Here is a 25,327-nt window from a genome sequence, read left to right on the forward strand (position 1 = left end):
AAAAAACTGTTTAACCGATGCTATTTTGGGTGGGTTTCTCCCAACCCCATACAACACAACTTCTCTGTCTTTCACTGCTCTTACAAGAACATCAGTCTCCTCGGCTGTGAACCGCTCCTGGCGTGCGCCTGGTAAATACGCCATAATAATTAGCAATCCATAGTGGAACTTGCGCACCTGCTTTTAAAGGGAATGTTGGATGACGCTCTGATTGGTTTATTCACGTTACGCCCATACCACACCTATGAATAATGAAGCTACTTCAGACCAACCCATTTTAGATTTGTGCCGGGCGCAAGAGCCATTTATCCCGCCGGGAAAATAGCAACAGCGCCGAGACCCGCCCACAAAGTTACTTGCGCTTCGCGCTTTGACACTTGCGTTTCAGATCGTTAAAATAGGACCCTATATGTTCAAGGCTGCATTTTTTGGATTGGAAATACAGTACACACTGTAATATTATTGTGAAATATTATTACAATTTGAAATAATTTTTTATTTTAATATATTTTCAAACGTAATTTATTCTGCAATGGTAAACCTGATTTTTTCCCCCCAGAATTCTTGAATGAATATAAAGCTCAAAAGAACAGTATTTATTTGAACTAGAAATCCAGCATATAGCGTCAGTTCTAGCAGGTCATGTTAGTCAAGCTCGCCTCAGATCATGTCTACCCATAGGAATACGAGGTCTATCACAGCATACATATATAAAAGCTCCTCAGTAATATCAGCAGCTGATGTGCTTCTCCAGAGCTCATTTACCCTCCTCCATTCCCAGCTCCTCCTCTCATCAATCAGGATTTTGTAATCTGATTCCCCTTGAATCAGACTAAATTCCTAAATTATGCTGTACATTTTAATATCGACATTAATGCTATCTGCAATACATCACTTTGGTTCTGTTCTGTTTTCCCTAAGGGGGTTTATCACTGCTCTCCCTGCTCTTATCCATGCTAGGCTGCATCCACAGGGAGCTCTGTCCTAGAACTGAACCATACCGCCAATCTAAACTATATTCTAATAGTCGATCACTTTGATGATAGTGGTCCTGACAGAAATGGTATTAATGCATACTAGCTAAACAAAAATATAAATTTCTTTCAAAAAAAGAAAACCTTACAAACTTTTGAAAGGTTGAATGTGCTGTTTTAAAAGCAATAAGCACTTAATACACTGGTACCTGTTTGTCCTGTGATTTTTATCTGCTATATTCTTATTGTGCTTAAAGGGTTAGTTCACCCAAAAATGCAATTTATGTCAATAATGACTCACCCTAATGTTGTTCCTCACCCGTAAAACCTCCGTTCATCTTCAGAACACAGTTTAAGATATTTTATATTTAGTCTTTTCTGTTCCTACACACACTATACTGTCCAGAAAGGGAATAAAAACATCATCATAGTAGTCAATATGTGACATCAGTTAGTTCATTAGAATCTCTTGAAGCATCGAAAATGCATTTTGGTCCAAAAATAACTAACTGATTTCACATATGGACTACTATAATGATGTTTTTATTCCCTTTCTGGGCATGGACAGTATAGTGTGCATACACTTGAATACGCTCTCGCATACAGAACTGCTCTGTGGTGTTAGCACATGATCACACTCCCAATCCTCCTTATCAAAGGAGCCGGTGTAATACACATCTGGTAGCCGAGTGTTGTTCTGCTTCACCGTCGCTGCACTGTCATCATCGTGTAAAGCCCACCCCAACGTTTCTGATTGGTGCCGTGATTTCGGCGGATTAGAAATGGGCTTGAATGGGCTCTTGCCAGACTACTTGCAGAGCGAATCTAAATTTGCCAGAAGTTGTCTAGGTTTTCCCAGGCTAAACCAGTTCTTAACCATTTAAAAATCACTGTAACGCAATCGCTTGTGGCATATTGTGGAAATCAAAATGTGACTCTTGTGGCTTTTAGTCCTCTATGCTTGTCACTCCATTTCATGGAGTCTTTATTGATACTAAAAGGAAAGGATTGATTATTGTTGTGACATTGCAAAACTATAATTGCCATGTTTTTTTCTCTCAATGCTGGCATTATCAGATGTGCAGTTATTGTGTTTACTCTGCTTTTAAACATCTCTTTCTCTTTCTCACTCAAACAGTGACAGCCCTCACAGTGAACCAGGCACCATTGATGAAGCAGACAACTGCACCGAACCACACACAAGCGATGATGGTACAGGCATTTTTGCATTCGTTCATTGCTTTACACACACTCTTATTGTTGTATTTTATAGCAGGATGTTGTATTTAATTCTATTGCATAAGAGACCACAAATAACCAGAAGCAGAAATCAGCATTTGAGGTTTTTAGTTTACTCAGTCAATAGAAGTAGAGTCAGATTTTTATGCCAGCTTTTGGAGTGAAAGAAATCAAAATGACCACATATTGCTGCTTAAAAAACAGAACAATTGTTTTGCCTCGTGTTATTTTCAAGATGATGTGCTGATTAGCATTTCTGTGTTATGCTCTGGCTGACCTTTGTGTGTGTGTGTGTGTGTGTGTGTGAGTGCATGCACATGCATGTCAACCACCTAATTGACGTCAGATGTCAAAACTGGCATTGAAACATCTGGGTCATATTCAGTTGGATCTAAACCGTTTCCACAAAAAACAATATTATTTGTACAACCACAGCCAATATGACAAGTCTTTGACTGCTAATTGTTTTCTAAAAAAAAATCTAAATCTCTATTTGTGTTATGTTTTCCAGTAAAACATCTAACCGTCCTTAAAATAAAATGAATTTACTTAAGCAGCAAAAAGTCTCATATATTACATGTTTTATTTGATAAATAGTTTATATAATAATGTTTGCATTAATAAAAAATTGCCAGTGGGGTAAAAAAATTATCTTAATTTATGATACTGTTTATTCTCTGAAAAAAAGAAGAAAGTCATATTTTCATTTTTGCATTGGTTTATACAATTTTTATTTAAAATTTATCTTTTTAAAATTGTTTTAATTTTTATTTAGTTTTCAAGAAGACAACAAAAATACTTTTTAAGAAGAAATAAAAAGTTAATAAATGCTTCATAAACACCAGGTTGTGTCGTTTGGTGGATATTATAATTGACATCTAGTTCAGCCAATCAGATTAGCGACCTTTAAAGCAGTGTGCATCCTTATTGGCTGGTGGGCTATGAGGAGATAAGGAAGTTGAAAAATGGCAGCACAGATCATAAAGGCTTATTCGAGTCTTTTCACACAACATTCCCTCCCCCCGCCTCACCCTCTTCATTTCTCTCATGTAAATGATAGCATTGTCTAGCGATGTTTCCGTTGCTATATTAAATGAAGAAGCAGACGGAAATATTTTTTTCGGCCCAGTTTCAGCAATCTTTAGGCTTGATCTCTCTCTTACAGCCCCTGGATTTCTCTGCTTAATTGCCTCCTCCTTTGGCTTTTATCACTTTGTTTTCCTTCTCTCCCTCTCTCTTGCACGCTCTTTGTTCAGGGTGAGTAAACAGGTCTCACGGGGCTTCCTGCGCCTGCTCCCTTCATTTACTGATTGATGGAGCTGCACTCGCTCGCTAACCCAAAACACCAGCCCCATCGCTGATAGCATCTCTCGCTTACAGCTTGCTGCTCATTGAAAAAGTCATAGCGTTTCACTAAAACGGTTCAACCCTCAACTAATGAATTAAGAAAAAAAAATTTAACACTAAAACTAGAGCATTTTTTTTCTTCCTAATTTAAAGGTGCACTTTTTCCACGTAAAGAAGAAAAATTAGGGACGGGAATAGAGTGGTGCTGGTATGACGTCACTTTGTAGGCCAACCAGCAGTTAGCATCGCACCGGTTCCAATTGGCTTTTGGATTAAAAGCTAAAAACAAAAGTTTACGATGCTTGCATGTTTTGTCCATTTAAGATAGTTATCGCAGATGAACAACTTTTATTAATTTTGAAGGCTAACTGCAGTTGCCAGAAGTAAAAGGCTAAAGGTAGGCTATATACCTCCGGAGGTCACGTGACCCATTCTATTTACGACGCCATTTTGGCAGGCAGGAACAGCCGGCGCCAGCACGAGTTTCAAGGCAACGGAGTTAACTGCGCACTTTAATTCAAAAGACATAGACTTGTACATAGCAAAACTTAATAGATTAAACATAACATATCCCTATAATGCCCCCGGGATGCTTTTCACGTGTAACAATAAAGGAAAGGATAGCTTTTCTGTCAGGATACCTGTTGCACCAATAAGTTACAAATAGCCTAGTTTGGACGTAAATGGGCACTAAGTTACAACGTATACACTGCTAACTATTTTTGCTTTTCACCATTAAACTTAGTTGAAACTTAAACTTAGTTACTAAATATTTACGGAAGCCTCCAATCAGGAGTAACATTAACAGAGAATAGCAGGCAGACTGAAGTGCAACAATACGCTCTCATTTTACATCACTGACTTTGATTCTTTACACGTATATGATAATGCTGACATACAGGCCTACATGCGTTTACATTTTAAGAGAGAAAACATGTAAATAGTTTAAGGTTATGTGTTTGCGTGTGTGCATATGATCCATACCCTCTTAAAAATAAAGGTTCTTAAAGGAAGTTTATGTAAGATTGTGGCCAAAACTGGTACTGCAGTGCCAGACTGACTGCAAAACTGAGCGGTGTATCCCCTCTCCCTCTCCTCCCTGACTCGAGGTTGCCAGATAGGCTGCAGGATCCAGCAGGAACGTTTGTAGCTGCAGCTGTGGTAACTAGAGCAGAGCTGGCAACCCGGATGCCGAAACACTACTGACTTCATGATTGGTCGATAGGTAGATAGGTAGTAGATAGCTTCCGACAACTCATTCAGTTATTATCTACAAACATTGTCCCTGAATGTTTGAGTTAGAATAGTTTAAAAGAGCACAGTTATGAGCATAATAAGACAGAACTTACCTTTTCGTGGAACGTTTAATTTCCTCGACAGCCTCTGTAGTCCCATTTATCCACTTGTTAGTAACCACCTTTTTCAAGACACATAACGGCTTCAAAAAAATCACAAGTGGGGTAAAACCGATGCGTCTTATTAATAAAACGTGAAAGTGTCTTGAGTTTGTTAGACCTTATTTCTATTTACCCAAAGTCCCATAAAAATAAAAAAAAGACTTCGGTACGAGGGAACCATAATTGCTAAATTGTTAACTTGCTTCCTTGTTTTGGCCTACAAAGTGATGTCATTCCTGAACCTCTGTATTGATTAGATTGTTGTTGTCTGTGAAGCTATTTTGATTTAAAGACTATGATGGCACATGAATTAAAAATAAATAAATTATGATGTGCATGGATAAATCTTTCATAATAAATACTACAATATTCTTCTATATTGGATCCGACATGAATGGTGCAGCACAGTTATGTGAGTAAAATTTCTTTTATATGTAGTCCTGGGGTATGTGTACAAAAACATACGCCCGTCAGCAGGCCAGTGGATCTAGGCGCACGTGTGTACGCGGTTCGCGCTTGTATCCACCGATTGGACAGGCCATGTATTACAAAAATAATATTCCAATCAAACACAGGTGGCTGAGAAATAAATCATTGTCTTTGTTTGATAAAGACGTTTACGAGCCCTGCGATCGAAAGAATCATTCCTGTTGCCGCTTTCAAAACAATCCCTCTTTCACGTGAACTGAACTGACAGGGGAGCTTAAAGGGTTAGTTCACCCAAAAATGAAATTGATGTCATTAATGACTCACCCTAATGTCGTTCCACACCCGTAAGACCTCCTTTCATCTTCAGAACACAGTTTAAGATATTTTATATTTTAGTCGCAGAGCATATGCAGTCTATGCACACTATACTGTCCATGTCCAGAAAGGGAATAAAAACATCATCAAAGTAGTCCATATGTGACATCCGTTGCAACCAAACAATTGATGTCACATTAGGACTACTTTGATGATGTTTTTATTCCCTTTCCGGACATGGGCAGTATAGTGTGCATAGACTGCATATGCTCTGCGACTAAAATATAAAATATCTTAAACTGTGTTCTGAAGATGAACGGAGGTCTTACGGGTGTGGAACGACATCAGGGTGAGTCATTAATGTTAATAAAAATTATAAAAATTAATTTATTTTTTGGGTAAACTAACCCTTTAAGTTCATTAAATATGCAAATGGGTTGTTATCATAGCTATCAATATCCAGTGTTCGGCATTTTGCGTACGTGAGTTTTTGTTGTAGATGTCCTAAAAAAAAAAAAAAAAATTGTGTACTGTGCTAATTAATTGAGATTTCTTACAGCTCTTACAGGTTGTTGGCCTTGTCTGTTTCGTTGCTTCTATTACTCTCCCCTTTTTTGTAAGTCACTTTGGATAAAAGCGTTTGCTAAATGATTAAATGTAAATGTAAATGTAATGCAAATCTTATCCAATCCTAGCCATGAGCGTTTACTTCCAAGTCTCCAGTGCGGCACGCCCATCAAAACCGAGCATTCTGAAGAGAGCTTCAAAACCAGTGTAGAAAATACCCTTTTACATTTTAGTTATGATTTTTTTGAATGTAAAAACCACACAAACATCATTAGTTGACCTCAGACAGTATAACATTTTTCAGTTATACAGTTCACGACACCTTTAAAATGTACACATTTTTTATCATATTATTTTCATTTATAATCATAAACTCACTGGTTTGAAGCTCAAATATTTTTATAGTTTACTTCTAATTCTTATAGATATTTACTATATCACCTAGTTTATCCAGCACTTTCACAGGACATAGCTGACTTTTGCATTTGAAAATAAGGTGGATTATAAAAGGATATTTTATTTAGCAGGTCACCTTTTCATGATGGCCACCAAATTTTCGTCTTGCAATTTCACATTTAACCTCATACTACCCATACTCCCTCTGGAGCTCATCAGCTAAAGCCTGCCTTATGCATGACTTCAGGACTGTTTGAAGTCACGTGCTTTAGCTCCAAAACAGCGCTATCTCAACTTTCCCCATAACCCTCAACACATGCTGAGAAACCGCAATCAGATTCTGAGCCTTCAATCCAGCCAATCTGGTGCAGTCACAATGGAAACAATCAGACAACATACAGAATTGCAAAGGCTGATTTTCTCTCTCTCTCTCCATTTCCATTCTTCCTCTTTCCTTCCTCTTTCCACTTCTGTGTCATGCCTGTATTTAATTTCACCCCTGGGTGGAGACCCTAATGAAACTGATTGGGTTTTTTTTGTAGTCGACTTGGAGATTTCTGCCCAGCGCTGATTTGCTCTGTATATCTCCTTAACCCTGAATGACCCCACTGTCTGTTTGCCCCTGGCAGCGTCTGGGGGGAGAAGTGTGAACTGATCTGTGGTCATATGATGAAAGTGGTCACATAATAAATGGAAGCTGGGTGGCAGATTTGAAAGGATTTAGATAAAGTCCACTTTGCATTTTTTTAGCAACCCATCTGTATTAGAAATGTTTCTTTGTGGTCCTGATGCGGTAATAGATGAGATCATATCCTCTGATGTGTAAGACCATAATGTAATGAATGTGAATCTTTATGATATGGAATATAATGTCTTTATTGTTAAACAGTTTTTTTCCTACTTTTTTTCAAAAGTTAGTTTTTTGTGTGTGTAGAATTGACATTTTTCATTGCACTGTCCGGTGTGTGTGTTTTTTGTTGTTGTTTGTTTGGTTGGTTGTTGCTTTATATATATATATATATATATACAGATCAGGCATAACAGTATGACCACTGACAGGTGAAGTGAATTACACTGATCGTCTCTTCATCACTACATTAGGGAGCAAGTGAATATTTTGTCTTCAAAGTTGATGTGTTAGAAGAGGGAAGATGGGCATGTGTAAATATTTTAGCGAATTTGATAAGGGTCACCAAACTGTGATGGCTAGACTGCAGCTCTTGTGGGATTTTCCTGATCCAAGGAAGGAATAGTGGTGAATCTGCAACAAGGTCATGAGTGGCCAAGGCTCATTAATGCACGCAGGAAGAGAAGGCTGTCTTGTGTTGTCTGATCAAACAGATGAGCTACTATAGCTCAAATTGCACCAGGATGCACTATGGGAAGAATACAAGCCTGTTGAGGCAGTGTGATGCTTTGAGAAATGATCTGCTGGGAAACATTGGGTCCTGCCATCCATGTGGATGTTACTTTGACACGTACCACCACCTAAGCATTGTTGCAGACCATGTGCACCCTTTTATTGAAATGGTATTCCTTGCTGGATGCGCCTTGACACAAAGCAAAAATGGTTCATGAATGGTTTGAGGAGCACAACAATGAGTTAGAGGTGTTGACTTGGCCTCTAAATTTCCCAGATCTCAATCCAATAGAGCATCTGTGAGATGTACTGAACAAACAAGTTCTATCCTCGCAACTTACAGGACTTAAAGGATTTGCTGCTAACATCTTGGTGCCAGATACCACAGCACACCTTCAGGGGTCTAGTGGAGTCCATGCCTCAACGGGTCAGGGCTGTTTTGGCAGACACACACTTGGTCTGGACAAATTGCTAGTCGTTGGAAACTGGTCTTGTGTGTGTGTGTGTGTGTGTGTGTGTGTGTGTGTGTGTGTGTGTGTGTGTGTGTGTGTGTGTGTGTGTGTGTGTGTGTGTGTGTGTGTGTGTGTGTGTTTTGCTGAGAACCAGCTGGGAGCATAACAGATTTGAGTCTGTTGCAGTGCTTTGAAGCTCTTGTTGACATAATTCTCAGTGCAATCATGTTAATGAGCCCTAGTTTCACTGTTCCTCTCTCTCATACACACACACAGAGGTGGAGCAGATTGAAGCCATTGCAAAGTTTGACTACATGGGTCGGACTCCTCGAGAGCTGTCCTTCAAAAAAGGCGCATCCCTTTTGCTGTATCATCGTGCATCTGAGGACTGGTGGGAGGGAAGACACAACGGGGTTGACGGCCTCATACCCCACCAGTATATAGTAGTACAAGACCTGTAAGTATCTATACTAAATAATTGTTTTTAAATGGACCTTAGATAGAATTTTATTTTATTTATTTTATTTTTTTGTGCATAAATTGTCCCCTACCATTTGTGTGTGTGTGCTATGGACCTCACTGTAGCTTGTTGAATGAAGGTCCTACTATTACTTTTTCTTTAAAAGGTTTTTCAAAACTTATGTTTGCATCAAAAGTGATAAAATTGGTGCACTGTAAAAAAATATTTAGAAAAAAATTACCTGGTTGCCTTAAAATTTTGAGTTTATTAAAAGATTTTGTAAGCATATTGGGTAATTGTGTGTGTTTTATTTCTGATGACGCAGTGAAACATGCCAAGTAGTGCTATTTTCATGATTTATCAAATTTTTGTATGTGATTCAGATACAAAAATATTTTGAGTTTCTATTTATTAAACAAATTTCCTTCATTGTATGAACTCACATTTTTTATTTCAATAAACTCAAAATTTTAAGGCAACCAGGTTACTTACTTTTTTAAGTTAAACCAACAAAAACCAACCAAAAATTTTTACAGTGTGGAAAAGGTTATATAGGAACTCGAGCCGTATTTAGGGTCTAGAATATTAAGACTAAACACCCTGGTAACCACATAGCAACACATCCACATTTTGATCAGAAAAATTCAAAAATGTAGTTCCTACTATTATGCACAGAAGTCCTGGCACTAGTTACAGGACAGTTCAATTCATGTTGCCTTGTGAAAGTGTTGCCTTCTGGGTAATATATGACTAATCAACCAGGCCATCTGGCCTGAGTTCATACCTTAATAGCTCAAGTGAGAATCAAATAGTTCCTGTCATTAACACTTTACACTTTAATTAAACTTTAACAGCACTGAGTGGCAGTTAAAGAATGCTCTTAAGTCTTTGGCTGGGGCCTTTACACTGTGCAAGCCTAATTGTGTTTCTGAAGTACTAAGCATTAGCGGTTCCCTAATATGCAAGGCATGCATTTATGTCAAAGTCTGTTGTGTGCAGTGGGACTGACATGACTCACTAAGGTTAAAGTGAGTGTTTACTTTTTATAAGGTCTTGAGATGACATAAAAGTACAAAAAAAAAAGTTGATTGCAGTGTCCTTGAGTTGATCATATTTATATCAACGGCTGATATTGTCCTACCGCTGTTTCAGTAATTACTAAAATGATGACATGCTCATTATCTCTTTGTATGGTTTAGCTGATGACAGTTTGATGAATGAGTTTATTAAAAGGGTCGGTCCAAGTCCCATTCCTAATTATGTGAGATTTGACAGCAGCAAATAAGGAAAATTGAGGTTGCTAAAATGAAACGAGGATGGGGATAACCAGTTGAAGGTTACACTACAGTAGGGGTAGGCAGAATGACCAAAATCTTTTATCATAGGTTGGTTTTCTGTAAATTCAACCCCCAAAATGCTTTAAATACAACATAACAATATACTGTTTATTTTCAGTAATTTCAGTGACTTAAAGTTTGCTTAAGTAAACTGCAAGCTAGGCCATGCTTTTGTTTTGAATGGATGCAAATCGCTGAATCCATGTTTAAGTATCTAGTGAAAAGCCATACCGGAAGAATGGACACTGTTAGAGTGGATCAGCTTAATGTAAATGCCAGCGGTTTTGAAATAAAGTGTTCAACAAGCACATACATGGGCTGTAACTTTTTCGGTGACTTTTTTTTATATGAATGCGACGATCAACAGCTTCAGATTACCAAACACCTTCTGCTGTCGTCTCCCAAGAGAACTGTAAAAGCAGAACATGCTGTGAAACTGTGATCAGTGGATGTTTGCTTGCTGTGGGCTGAATGAGACATGAAGTGAGAGTGATGGTAGGGACTGCTGGGACTGAAAAATATGAGACCAGAGGCTTGTTTCATTGCCAACTTAATGCACTTCTTTGCGTGTGTGTTTTTTAGCTGGTGAAACTTATTCACTGTACCATTCAAAAGTTTACAGTTTTCATATGACACTGAAGACTGGAGAAATGATTCTGAAAATTCTGCTTTGCCATTTGGAATAAATTAATTAAAAAATATATTTAAATAGAAAATGACAATCCAGTGAATATTACTTTCTGTTCCTCTTTATTCCGATTTCGTTTTAACTTCTACGGTGGCCTATTTAGTCCAAGATTAACATGGCTTCCAGTTTGACCTCGTTCATGACTGCCATCGAGTGCTAAAACGTGAAAAGCGAAGCTTGAATTTACGGATATGTCCCTCTTTGGCTAATGTACTTTCAAGATGGAGGGGCAACATTGCGACCAGCATTCGAACCCCTCACCCGTATGTATTTTCAATGGCATATTATAAACTTACAAAAACACTTTACTACTTGAAAGAAGTAAATATACATTAATGAGCACATATATTTTTGAAAGAACTAAGTGTTTTTAGCTTAAGAATAAACAAAAAAAGTTACAGGCTTTAAAGGTACACAGCGACTTTTTGGGACTTAAGCTTATTCATCGTATCCCCCAGAGTTAGATAAGTCCATACATACATTTTCATCTCTGTGCGTTCCATAACTCTGACTGACGCTCCCACCGTTAGCTTAGCTTAGCACAGAGACTGGAGGTAAATGGCTCCAGCTAGCCTAGTGCTCAGTTAGTGAAAAAATAATGTTGTGATGTGTATAGTTACATTGTATACTAAGACCTCAAGAATACAATACAAGACTAAGGTCCTGACACTCTGTGGTCAATAAAAATCCCATGTCACTTCTCGTAAAGAGTAGTGGTCCTGGCCAAATTCCCTCTATTGGCCCGTATGGCCTACTAATAATCCCCATCCACTGCTGGTGTGTGGTGAGCGGTCTGGCGCCGTTGTACTGTGGCTGCCGTCGCATCATCCAAGTGGTTGCGATTTTCTAGACTGATATGGCTAGGAACTATATTCTAATTCCTGCATAATAATCAACAAACTTTGCTGCCGTACCATGGGTGCAGCGGTGCAATGATATTACGCAGCGCCTGTGCTATTTGATGAATAAGCTAAAGTCCCAAAAAGTCGCTGTGTTCCTTTAATAATATTTTGCAATATTACAAATTTTACTGCAAGATAAACTGCCATGTTTTCCTACATTTTGAAATAACTTCACTTATATCATCCAACATTTTGTCCGTAGTTTTGTTTTCATATCATTGATGTTATGGTGTTTTTTTTTTTATTGAATATTATTTTAATAGTTTATTTATTGTAATTATTTAGGTCTGTTTGCACTGCTTGGAATCCTTCATGCCCATCAGTGGTCTGCAGAGTAACCGGACAGATTTTTGTCTCTTTCTCTTTAGGGATGATGCGTTCTCTGATAGTCTGAGTCAGAAGGCTGACAGCGAGGCCAGCAGTGGACCTTTACTGGACGATAAAACCTCATCCAAAAACGATTTGCAGTCCCCATGTGAACCCTCGCATGATTACAACTTTGGCGGGGTCATGGGCCGGTCAGTGGCTGATTATGCAGAATTCTGCTTTTATTTATTCCACATATTTTCATCCTCAGGAAGAAATAATGATCTGAATTAAATTATCATATTTCTCCTTCCAGCTTACTTACTCGTCTCTTAAGGCTTGTTTGTGACACAAACAAAAATCTTAAGGCTCTGTATAGTATTTGCAGTCAAATTTGAGGCTAAAACAGTGTGACTGTCTGTATTTAAGCTTGTTACAATCTCATTGTGTATTTCTGCAGGGTTAGGTTGCGATCGGATGGTTCTGCCATTCCTCGACGCCGCAGCGGCACTGACTCTCACAGTCCTCCTCGAGACACCCCACCACGGGCCGCCGCCTGCCCCAGCAGCCCCCACAAAGTGGCGGTCACTAGGGGGCACATAGAGAGTCCTGAGAAGAGACGTTTGGGAACCTTTGGCAGTGCAGGAAGCATTAACTACCCTGAGAGGAAGATCTATCCTGAAGGTCACCCGCTCAGGCCAGTTCCAGGAGCAACAAGACACAGCAGCCTCGGGGACCACAAGTCTTTGGAGGCTGAGGCTTTAGCAGAGGTGAGCGAGTGCACATTTTTAGTTTCTCATTCAAATTCACAGTATTTTAGGGCAGGACAAGTGTTATTTTAGCATTGCTGAGTTAATATTGTGGTTTTTATTATTATTTTGAAATAGATTTGATCTTTTCTGTTTTCATTTTCATTTAATTTAAAGTTTTAGTAATTGTGTTGTTTTTGTTGTTAGTTCACCCAAAAATGAAAACATTCTGTCATTAATTACTTACCCTAATGTCGTGCGACACCCTAAGACCTCCGTTCATCTTCAGAACACAAATGAAGATATTTTTGTTGAAATCCGATGGCTCAGAAGGGCCTTCATTGACACCATTGTCGTTTCCTCTCTCAAGACCCATAAAGACACTAAAGACGTCGCACTAAAGCCCATCTCACTACAGTGGCTCTACAATCATTTTATGAAGCGACGAGAATAGTTTTTGTGCACAAAAAACTAAAACTAAATAACGACTTATATAGTGATGGGCCAATTTCAAATCAAAGTTTCGAACGTTATGAATCTATGTATCGATTCATGGTCTTACAGGTGTCGAACGACATCAGGGTAAGTAATTAACGAGAGAAATTTTATTTTTGGGTGTACTTATCCATTAATATGTTGTCTATATTATTTTTATAAATTTTATTTCAGTTGTAGATTAACTTTTTTAAAAGTCATAAAATTACAGTAAATGAAAATGGGAGATATTGCAAATCTAGCTTGGGAAAAAAGTTTAAATATTTGTTTATTATATTTTATTATATTATATTTGAGCTATGTTATTTCAAGTAATGGTTTGTTTTATATGCTTTTTACATGTAGTTACTGTAATAATAACTTATACACACACACACACACACAACTCAAGTCAAAGTCAAGGCAGTTCTGGACAGGAAAATAATAGCAAGCACCACTATTTAATCACAAAAGTTATGAAATGATTAAGATAGATTTTTCTATATAGCCTTATATAAATTACCCTTATTTAAATATATACATTTTTAGAAATCTAGACGCACCCTAGTGGCAGCAAATCAAACTCTAGTCAGGCCAATCACATCGTGTATAGAGTTGGTGGGCGGGCTTAACATAATGACGGTGGAGTTGCCACGATTCTGCATGCTACCTGAAAACAAAGAACCTGGCGAACAGCGGTCTTTCGAATCGGCTTTGACCTCGACTCTGGAACACTTGGAGTGAAGCTCTTTGAGAAAAGAACAAAGAACGGCACTGAAGTCATTCTTAAAAAAGGAAGATGTGTTCTGAGTTTTGCCGACCGGATACATCGAAAGTTCAATCTGTCAACTAGCCCTGCTTCACATTTTTCGTTGCTCTGGTTGGTTGTGGCGCTATCCTATTGCGTGCAGAGGAACTTTGAAAGACAACCCTTAATCCTGCCCCCTTCATTAAGCCCTTCCAACAGTGTGTTCCCAGACCCAACTTCATCTTTATTTTGGGTCTGGCTTGTCAGGCTACTCTATTGCTATAAGATCAAACATTCAAATATTTTCACTAAGTGTACCATAAATCCTCTTATATTTTGTACCTTTATAAATGAAAGCTCAAAAGGATTTAAAAGGACTTTTAAGTTGTAGTCATGAAAGGTTTTTGGTCTTTCTCTTGAGCCTTGCAATTAACCTAGAATTCTGTGCGCCTGAAGAAGCTGGCGAGATTTAGTCCAGCAGAAACAAAGAGCTGGCACAAAAGGCAGATATCAGTTTGAACGAGATAGGCTGGCACTGATCCAGCTTTTTCATTTGCACACAGTTAAATAATGAAGTTTGTGGCACACGGAACAGTTAATGATCTTTTGTAATGGCCCCTTTGTGTCTACGCTTGCCTAATGAAAAGAAAATAGCTTGTGTGAATACAGACATCAAAATGCTTGATGGATAATGTTGGAGAGAAATGTGTTGTTTTGTAAATTGATAATGCATTATAAGCACAGACTACATGATCTAAATAACACTACTGCTTGATGTTCAATTTAAGGGATGTGTGTAAATGTGTTTAGGGGTGTGTGTGGGGTTATTGATGACATCTGCTTGGTAATAAGACCTTGCAAGGTACTTTTTCCTGCGTGAGCATGTGTCTTCATGAGGCTTTTATCTTCTGAGCATTAAACTTTTATGGCATGCTCAGCTGCAAGACAGAACGGAGATGGTCGATCTTGAAAGAGGAATGGAAAGCAGTGAGTTTATAGTTTATCAGGACGGCAGCGACACTGTGTGTATATCAAGCATAATCTGCCTGTGTGATATACTAGGCCGCTCCGGAAGAAAGTAAGATGAATCCCCAGGAAAGATGAGAGATTTCTAAAGCCATAGAGCACCATAAATACTTTAGGTGAAGAAAAAACAACAAATTGGATTTATCGATCATTTTCTCACAGCATGGTTCTTATTAGTGATACTAGAGGATTTAAACAAATCCCTAATGCTTGACTTTGCTATATTAAAAAAACTTGACAATTTAATGCAGTTAATTAAGTACATGTCATTTAAAGGGATAGTTCCCCCCAAAATTACCCATGCGTAGGGCAAGTTCCGGTGACAAATGCGGAAGTGCAGGGGATAGAGCAAAACAAAATTTGGTTTACTAGCATATTCTTAGCGGAGCGTCCTACGTCATACGCTGGAATGTCAGTTTCTCGTAAACGCGCAGTCAGTTCCATTCAAATTTTCAAGGATTGTCAATTATTTCGTTTTATTGTCCCTAACCGCTAGAAAAGGGTGGAGCCACTTTTACTAAAATGGCTGTAAATAGTGACTATAATAGAACTTTGGCCATTGTAAAGTGTTGTATAGCTTTGCACACTATAAGTGTCATTTACAAAATGGGCATGGTCAAATAAACTCAAAAGCTTAATCCGGTTTCATTTTCAAGTCTAACTTTTTTATGAATTTTATTTCAGTTGTAGATTTTGAAAGCTCATAAAACTACAGTAAATGAAAATGGGAAATATTGCAAATTTAGCTGGAAAAGTTGAAATATTTGTTATTTCAAGTAAAAGTTTGTTTTTATATGCTTTTTTACACATGTAGTTACTGTAATAGTTACTATTTTTTATATATTTAATAATATACTAGGTAAACAAATGCAACGTATGATTTTAAAAAAGCATGCAAATGTTTATGGCAATCGGACCGGTGCTAGAACGGTTAAAAAGCGTTAAAAAAACATATTTCCTATGGTAAATTGCCTGTATTCGGCCAGAGAAGAACTGGCACCATGACTGAGCCTGGTTTCTCCCAATGTTTTTTTTTTTTGGTCCATTCTTGCCCTGAAGGAGTTTTGGTTCCTTGCCACCGTCGCCTTTGGCTTTTGGCTTGCTCAGTTGGGGACACTTCAATTTCAACTATATTACTGATCTGTCCGCATTGACACTATATGACAATTGAAATGAGCTGGATGAAATGAGCACAGCATTCAAAAGCGTTATATAAATCAAGATGACTTGACTTTTCACTGTTAATTATGATGATCAAAGTGGTAACATGCTTGCTAACTAAAACATCTTATCAAGTGCTTAAAGGCCTTAAAGTGCTTTAACCCCGTTATTTGCTACTTGCACCTATATTTTTTAAATGTTATTTTCAGCGGGTAAATTAGTTGAAAAATGACTAAAATACAGTAATTTTTGTCAAAAATTCTGATTAAAACATACTGTTGCCAACAACTACTTAAGGAAGAAAATGCATTTGGTTTCATTTTAAATGTGATTTTCTTCAACTAAAATTAGATGCCATTTTTGAGTGAAATTTTCCAAATTTGGTCACTAATTTTGCCATTCATTTCTTTCTTTAAAGAATATGTTCATCAAAAGACAAAAACTGTGACTAAAGCAAAAGCGATATTTTTGTTACAGGACATTGAGAAGACAATGAACACTGCACTTCATGAGCTCCGTGAATTAGAGCGGCAGAACACAGCCAAACAAGCTCCCGATGTTGTTCTGGATACGTTAGAGCCGCTCAAGAACCCTGTGAGCTCGGAGCCAGCGAGCCCTTTACACACCATCATGATCCGAGACCCGGACGCGGCCCTGAGGCGCAGCAGCAGCTCCACCACCGAGATGATGACGACCTTTAAACCGGCGCTGTCCGCCAGATTGGCCGGAGCCCAGCTCAGACCTCCACCTATGAGACCCGCGCGACCCCCGCCCACGCAGCACCGCTCCAGCAGCTCCAGCTCCTCTGGGGTGGGAAGCCCCGCCGTGACCCCCACAGAGAAGATCTTTCCGAACAACGCAAGCAACGCTGCAGCTTCCTCCGCCAACTCAGGAGAAAAACCTGGAACCATGTAGCCTGTGGTGCGGAGTAGCTACCTGTGCCGGTGAGGGCAAACCGGGGCATGATGCTCCAGCAAGGAAGTTCAGGAGCGCTTTTCATTTCATTTTCAGATGTATATTTTGAGCCTAGAAGAGTCTGAAGCTGAAACCTAGTGGTCTGCACGTGTGGTTGTGGATGATACGAGTTGAGCCAGGCTCAGGTGATCACCCCCCTTCCATTCTGTTCTTTCCAACATGTCCTGTCCTCTCAGTGAAAGAGACATAAGAAGCTTTTCTAGGGTAAATTGAATGCAACATTATATAAAATCTTCTTGTTTTTTTTTTATTATTATTAATTTTACCTCAGAATTAATATTAAGTTGTCCTTTTTGGCCTTCTTATTCTTATGTGAACTTTATTATTAGCAAGATTAAACGCATTTGTTACTCTCTGCACTGGTTGGCCAGAAGAGTTCTGTTATTCAGGAGTAAATAAACTCTCATTGGAGGACTGTTCTAAGATAAGCGATAAGTCCCTCCCTCATGAACTGGACTGTACATATAATAGAACCAAACGGTCACTCAAAGACTGTCTAACATGGCCAGCTACCTTTGAGCTGTTGTAAATAGAGATATACTGTACTTGAACTTGTAATGCCTTTCGTTTGTAGATTACGCGATATACATCTAAGTAACAACATAGCCAAGCTGTATACATATATGAGATGCAGAAATCCAATATACCAACTAATTGTAAGAAACCTGTGGTAAAATGTAGTTTTACTTGTATATACATTTTGGGTATATTCTTTTTTTGTACAGCCGAGGACATGACCAGGCAGGGAGACTAGAATGGCAAAAGCTTATACAACCAATACGCAAACAAATAATGAACCAATAGTCAGTCTGAGCCATTAATATTAATAATATTTTGGGGAGTGTTCTATTTTTTTCCTAAAACAAAAAAGTAGTTCTTCATGCTGAATTTATGCATTTAAATGCTTCATTCTACACGTCACATGGTTTTAGGGTATTCCCATGAGCTCCCTCAATGTCATCGCAAACATCCATCAATTACATGTTTATATCCTTTAATATATACTCTGGTAACTGATTATATGAATATTAATTCTTACGAAAATAACCAGATGGTACACAAACGTGTTGGGGACGTCAAAAGGGTGAATCAAACAATGTGTCCATGTCATATTTTAATGAGAATTTGTTGTGAAAATGTGATTATTTCACACTATAATAATATCATAATGCATAAATCCTCAAGATAAGTCTCATTTTCTTATGCAAAATATATTTTTTAATATTTATTTTCTTTTGGTTTTGGGATGACCTGGACATATTTCATACCCCCCCCCCCCCCCCCTTTCCCCTTTTCTTTTGTTTGTATTTCAAATATGAAGTACATCATATTTACAATCGTGACAAATGCTACATTTATAAACCCATGCCGCACTCTTTCTGGTGAGGTTCAGATCCCTCCACCTGATCTAAATATTTAATTTTCTAATGCAAAATATATTTTTCTATTTTTTGGCTTTGGCATAATCCGGACATCTTGTTGAGAGATTCGCCCAAAAACAGTCTGGTTTATGTCAGATATATTATAATATACATAGTACAGAGTATATCCCAGTGTAATGAATGACACATTTGTAAATCCATCCCGCACGTTCTCTGGTGAAGTACAGAACCCTCCTCCCGATCTACATATTCAATAGCCTAGAGAAACCAGCTCCAACAAGAGAAGCTTCACTGCCCCCATTCTGTCATATCATCTCCGGTTCATCTTCAGCGTTACCCCTCCTCCCTGAGCTGTGCTTGAAGAGGGAATACCCAGTCGTGAACAAAATTTGCCCGACTGACCTAGATATCCCCTTAAATACACTGAGCCCAAAGCTTTAATCTCATGATTTTACGTTTGCGGTTTGCCTTAGGATTTGCCACTTCACGTTGTCCAATCAGAGTGACCGTATGCGAGAGATAGTGTGGCTTAAGAAAACAGTACTGTTACTACGCACAATACCTTTTTCTAGATTCGCATTTGAAGTCATGCTTGAGTTGTTACATCATGTGTCTGCATTAGTCTTACATTTCTCATTGGTGCCATACTGATTTACTCTTGCGTTAGGAGCATTCAAAAAATCACTTCCGAGACTCCCGTGTCCTGTTTCTGCCAGCTCGAATGATTTTGCGAAGACTGGTAATTAGCTTCTGTCTGAATTCCTCAGCTTTATAGTAGCATGAGCCTGTTGTCCGCATGTGAGGGAGACCGACGCGCACGTGCTTCTCTTTAACCGATAAGCAACACTGTTCAAAGACTAATAGTGGTGCCTTTTCCTAGATACAAAACACTGTCCCTAAACACATTAGCCTTCAGCCACAAGGGAGCCAAAGGAAACTGGGTGTGTAGCTGCAAGGATTAGGCTCATCTCAGGAAGTGATTCTAATTTTGTTCTAATATCTCAGCATATCACACCCTGTAGGCACCATTTAAACACATGACATGCGTTAAGACTATTATTTACGATCGTAAGGGCGCTTATCTATTTCTGGGTGTTCATTTGAATTCAGTCATGACACTTCCGCATAATTACACCTGTACGGATGAGGGCTTAATTCTATTTACAGAAAGAAATCATGCATAATTCAATGTATAAAACAGATTTTTTGGGGTCATGCTAAGATCTCAAAATCATTCAAATGAAAGTCAGTGAAAACATTATGGCAATTTCTTGTTATTCTCAGCCCGGAAATAATTCATTGGATAGATAAACATTGTTTTGTTATGGACAATGACTTAATTCTATATACAGCATAATTCATAATTCACTGTATAAAACTGACTTCTTGGGTCATCCATTTGTGATTTGCAGTACAAAGTTTCCATGGTCATAGAAAACCGGGAAATATCAGGGAATTGAAGAATTTAGATTTTCAGGCCTTGAAGATGAAAAATTATACCAATTTCTATAGTAAATAATAAAGGTGTATGCATTTTTCTTGCTCTCAAAAATAATAAATTGGCAAAAAAATAATAATTCTATAGAAAAAAGGAAAAAAGTGTTAATACTTCTACTACTAATACATCTGTATCCAGTAATCATGAATGAATTGAATTAAAAATCATAATAATAATAAATGTGTGGGAACCCTTGCAGTACCAGTTAAAGGGATAGTTCACCCGATTTTTTTCATTTTTATTCTGTCATCATTTGCTCACTCTCAAGTTGTTCCAAACCTGTATGAATGTCTTTCTTCTGCTGAACACAAAATATATTTTGTAGAATGTCAGTAACCAATCAGTTGATGGACACCATTGACAGCCATAGTATTTTTTTGGGGGGGTGAACTATCTCTTTAAGTCTTGTTTAGTGTGGATTTACCATGTAAACAAAAGGGCTAAGACAAATACTGCCCTCTGGTGGCCTTAATTGGCCTGTCCCTGCTCATAGTCTCCCTCTGTTGGTCAATGCTGGTATTGCTCATTCATTGACACTGCGCAGGAAAAAAAAAAAACAGAAAAAAAAAATACAAGATTTTGCGGACTTGAAGCTTTTTTGGGACAAATGCGATACTCTTACCACATTTCCCGTTTAAGTGTCATTGTAGGCATTCTTAACTCTAGCTTGCACTAGCAGCCATGCACCAAATCAATTTATGTTGAGAAATTCACACCCGTGGATCTTCATACACTGTCTTTCCTCATGCTGTAATCATGCCTTTGAGTGTTATGATTTGAAATACTTGAGTATCAGACTTCTGCTCGTTCTTCTGGGAAAATCAGTGCATTACGTTCTCACGTGTCTGCTGTGCAGCTCTGTATAGTAGCGCTTGTGTAACGAGCCGATGTTTGATAATAAATGACATCAAGTTTACAGAAACTGCCACCCGTAACATACTAAAATAGTCCTGGCCTTTTGATCCATGTTGTGTCATCAATCTCTGTTTATCTCTCCTCTGCCAGTGAACTCAAGGCTGTGCTGTGAAAAGCGTATACTTTTGCTGTTGAGTTAAATCTTCTACCCGACCTGCATTGCAGTATTTAAGACCGTGTTGGTCTGATAATAGGTTGTTGTATGGTACTTGCACGATTTCTAAGGCACTTGGTGCATCCCTGTACTTAATAGACTGTATGTGATGTTACTGGAAGTATGTTTTGGGAATGTATGCTACATTGGGAGTGTATTGTACGTATGCCACAGTGGGTCTTTATTGTATACGCTAAGATAACAGAAAAAAATAGGCTCTCTTCTTCTCTGGACACAATGTTCAACAGGACAAAAGTGCCGTCTGTCTGTAGTAGTGGGTTGTGAAAACTGTCGTTTTTTTTCCTCCTCTAAACACTTTTTGTCTAGTGATGCTGTTCTTAAATGAGTGTTTGAATGGTTGGATTACCCCCCTGTGATGTTATCCTACACCATCCCACTATTTGGATGTCAACCATTCTTAAGTCCAAATAAATACATTTTTTTAACCTTATATTTAATTGTTGTCATTTTTTTGTTTTGTTGTTGAAATAGGTTGGTTGAAGCCCATTTCATAGGCTTGTATTCATAATGCAGCATAATATATGTACCACACCCGCTTAGTTCTTGCATGAAAATTTGTAATAGCCAGAATTTTCAGCCCAAAGAGCAATACAATATTTAAATAAAATATTTTAATAAACATTACTTATTTCTATACTCCCAAATTAATATAAGTATAACACGTTAGAATAATAATTCATAATATATTTGTATTAATAATAATATGTCATAAGGCTTTTTAAAAAGAACATGTATAAAGTTACAAGAAATTGTGAACCGCTTGCAGAATCTGTGACAGTTTAACAAAATGAGATACACAAAATGCCTTATTTTTTATTTAGTGCTGTCCTGAATAAGATATTTTACATACATTTTCTTACATATAGTCCAAATTAGACATGTGCCGATTTTCGATAAAGCGATTTATCACGATAATGAATATGCACAATATTGTTATCGTGGGCACTTTAAAATATCGTAAATAATAATTTATTAACAATTTATAATTTTTTTATAATGCACTCAATAATACTTTACCCATCAACTGTATAAATGCTCAAAACCGCTATTCTGCTTCAAAGGGAAGCGCACAGGTGTAAATGGGAGTGAAGGAGACGCGCTGCTGAAGTGCCGCTCAGTGACAGCAGAGGGCGCTGATGAACTGCAGAATGCTGCGATTACCCCGGAAACCCCGCAAAAAAAAAACAAAAAAAAAAACGCGTGTAGTTTTTAAAACATCCATTCGTTTTTTTGTAATCTCACTCAATGTTGTTCATCACAGCACCAAATACTTAATACTTAAAGACTTAATAGGGTATTTATTTTCAAACTTAAACATTTTTATGTTTTAATCTGGACTACAACATGCCCTAATAATTAGAACTGTTCTAATTATTTGTTATTGTTCAGTAAAACTTTGAGACATACTAGGCTATACTTCATTAGTTAACATGTTAATTCGTTATTACCAAATTAACAATGAAAAACACTTATAATTAATCATTCTAAGTAATGTTCATTTATAGTTACTGTTTAATAACATTAAAATAATAATAATTAAAAAAAAACTTTTTTAATGGACCTAAAATAACTAGGTCCATTAAAGCTAATGTAGCTATTGCTCAATCTTAATTAATGCATTGAGTAATGAGACCTTATATTCATTTGTTACCTGTTGTACTTTATAGCCTGATTCTTTTGCACTTTAATCTGTTTGAAAATTGTACTTTTACAGCTCTGAAAAAAATCAAGAGACCACTTAACATGATTTCTCATTGATTTCTCATTGATTTCTCAATGTTAAGTGGTCTCTTAATTTTTTTCCAGAGCTGTATATATTTTTGGTGGATTATTGAATTTAAACATTCAGTTATTTTTGTTATTACAAAAATAGTTCTTAAAGCTGTTATGCTATGGCAACACTTTTTTTTTTGCAACTTATTTCAATATCGTGATAATACCATATATCGTGATAAAACTTCAGCAATTAAATCGCAACATGAAAAATTGATATCGGCACATGCCTAGTCCAAATATAGCTGAATTTATTAAAATGATTTGATAAAAAATAAAATTGATTTTTTATGAACCATTGATTTTCAATACTGTGTCGTTACCTGGCTGATCCACGGCTTTTCTTTTATTTTGTATGGTTGTTCATGAGTCTCTTGTTTATCCTGAGTAATTAAACAGACCAATGTTCTTCAACAATCCTCCGATCCTGCACATTCTTCAGTTTTTCATCATCTTTTGGGGTAAAAACTTATTGAATTTGAAGATCAAGGCAAATTTTACTTAATTTGTCTGCCAAAAAAAAGTTTTGATACTTAAACGAAAAAAGAACAATTTGGACAAACAGTTTTCCCCCCTCAGCTCTTAATGAGTCGTGTTTCCTTCTGGAGCATCAGTCGATGTTTGAACCTTTTCTAATAGTTGTGTTTGAGTCAAATGGATCTCAAAATCTCACAGTCACTGCTGGAAAGGGTTCAAAATGTGCAAAAGATGCTGGAAAACTGAAGAATGTCCAGGACCTGGAGGATTGTTCTGAAGAATGTTGGTCAGTTTAACCGCTCAGGACAAACAAGAGACTTATCAACCATCACAAAAGGAAAAAAACAGCCATGGATCATCCAGGTAACGACACACTTGAAAAATCAATGTTGTTTTTTTTTTTTTTTTTTTTGTCTTGTGGATATGTACCCATTTTGTATGTAAAATATCTTATTCAGGACAGCACGAAATAATTATCCCTCTTATTTTGTTCAAATGATTCAGTTTCTGCAAAGGGTTAGCATACTTGCAATTGTATATAAACAATTACAATCTATTTTGTTAAAATTTATATTTTCAGTCAAATTGTATTCTTAATTAGGTGTGCTTAATTGACACAGGTGTCATTAATGTCACAAAATTAATGATAATTTTCTTTGTGCAAATAATAATAATAATAATGCTAATTATTTTGGTATATATTCCATTTATATATATTAGTATATATATATATTCCATTTTTATATATATATATATATATATATATATATATATATATATATATATATATATATATATATATATATATATATATATATATATATATATATATATTCCATACTTCCATTTGCTAACATTAATAAACTAAACTAATTAACATGAAGCGTTTATTATTTTTAGCTAATGTTAATTCCAACATTTTTACTAATACATTATTAAACTCAAAAGCTGCATCTGTTAATATTATTGAATGGACCTGAGGTGACATGAACTAACAATGAACAGTTGTATTTTTACTAGCCTAACTAATGCTAACAGTGATTATTAAATATACCCGGTACTGTAACAAAGGTAATTTTTATTGTTAGTTAATGGAAGTTAATGCATTAAGTTACGCGATCTAATGGGACCCTTTTGGTAAGTGCCAAGGTTTTTTGTTGTTCTTGTAACCTGGATATTTCGTGAGATCCATTATTTACTAGACTGCGCTTGCATCAGTGCAAGATACTCCTACTTGCAGTACAGAATCCAGCCACTAGATGGCAGGAGAAGATGGGCTGTGGGTGCTAGTCGACGGGTAGTCTTTGAAATACAGAACATTTTTGTATGGGTTATATATGACACCAAATGTGGTCAAAACTGAGCCAATAAATGGACGCATTAAGCCCACAGTAAGTCTGATGTCTTTCAAAGTGCATTTTGATTTTCTCTGAGTGCAATAGCGAGATACTCGCCAATCAGTTATTAATTTGTCATAATGCTACACAATATAGGCAGCCAATCAGGCATGGAGTGTAGATAAACAAAATCCCATTTGTTACACATGAGGGACTCTTAATAAACAAGACGTAAACATGAAAAATACTATCACGCTCTCTCCTTTCAGTCTCTTCATTTATTAGCCCTAAACTTCTTAATCCATACAGCCTCCCTCTTCCCAATGTTAAAGACATTGTGAGGAAAATTAATCACTTACGAAAATTATCGATGGTTTTATAGTAAAAAGTGTAGCAGCCATGTTTTTTGTTTTTGTTTTATTGTATAACCATAATTTTACTAGAAATACCATGGTTCATTTGTGGTTA

The 25,327-nt window shown here is 37.1% G+C and overlaps 1 protein-coding gene across 2 annotated transcripts in view; it reads left to right on the forward strand.

Annotated features, from left to right (window-relative positions):
* srgap3 (SLIT-ROBO Rho GTPase activating protein 3) overlaps positions 1-20,868 on the forward strand; it is a 122,253-nt gene extending 101,385 nt beyond the window's left edge. For both annotated transcript variants that reach the window (XM_067460155.1, XM_067460156.1), the window contains exons 18-22: positions 2,113-2,186; positions 8,753-8,933; positions 12,232-12,381; positions 12,630-12,939; positions 16,805-20,868. In XM_067460155.1, coding sequence (XP_067316256.1) covers positions 2,113-2,186; positions 8,753-8,933; positions 12,232-12,381; positions 12,630-12,939; positions 16,805-17,242 — 1,153 coding nt within the window. In that variant the 3' untranslated portion in view covers positions 17,243-20,868. The remainder of the gene's footprint in view (positions 1-2,112; positions 2,187-8,752; positions 8,934-12,231; positions 12,382-12,629; positions 12,940-16,804) is intronic.
* The last annotated feature ends 4,459 nt before the right edge of the window (positions 20,869-25,327 follow it).

The sequence above is a fragment of the Pseudorasbora parva genome, chromosome 12, assembly GCF_024679245.1.
Source record: "Pseudorasbora parva isolate DD20220531a chromosome 12, ASM2467924v1, whole genome shotgun sequence".
Lineage (NCBI taxonomy): Eukaryota > Metazoa > Chordata > Actinopteri > Cypriniformes > Gobionidae > Pseudorasbora > Pseudorasbora parva.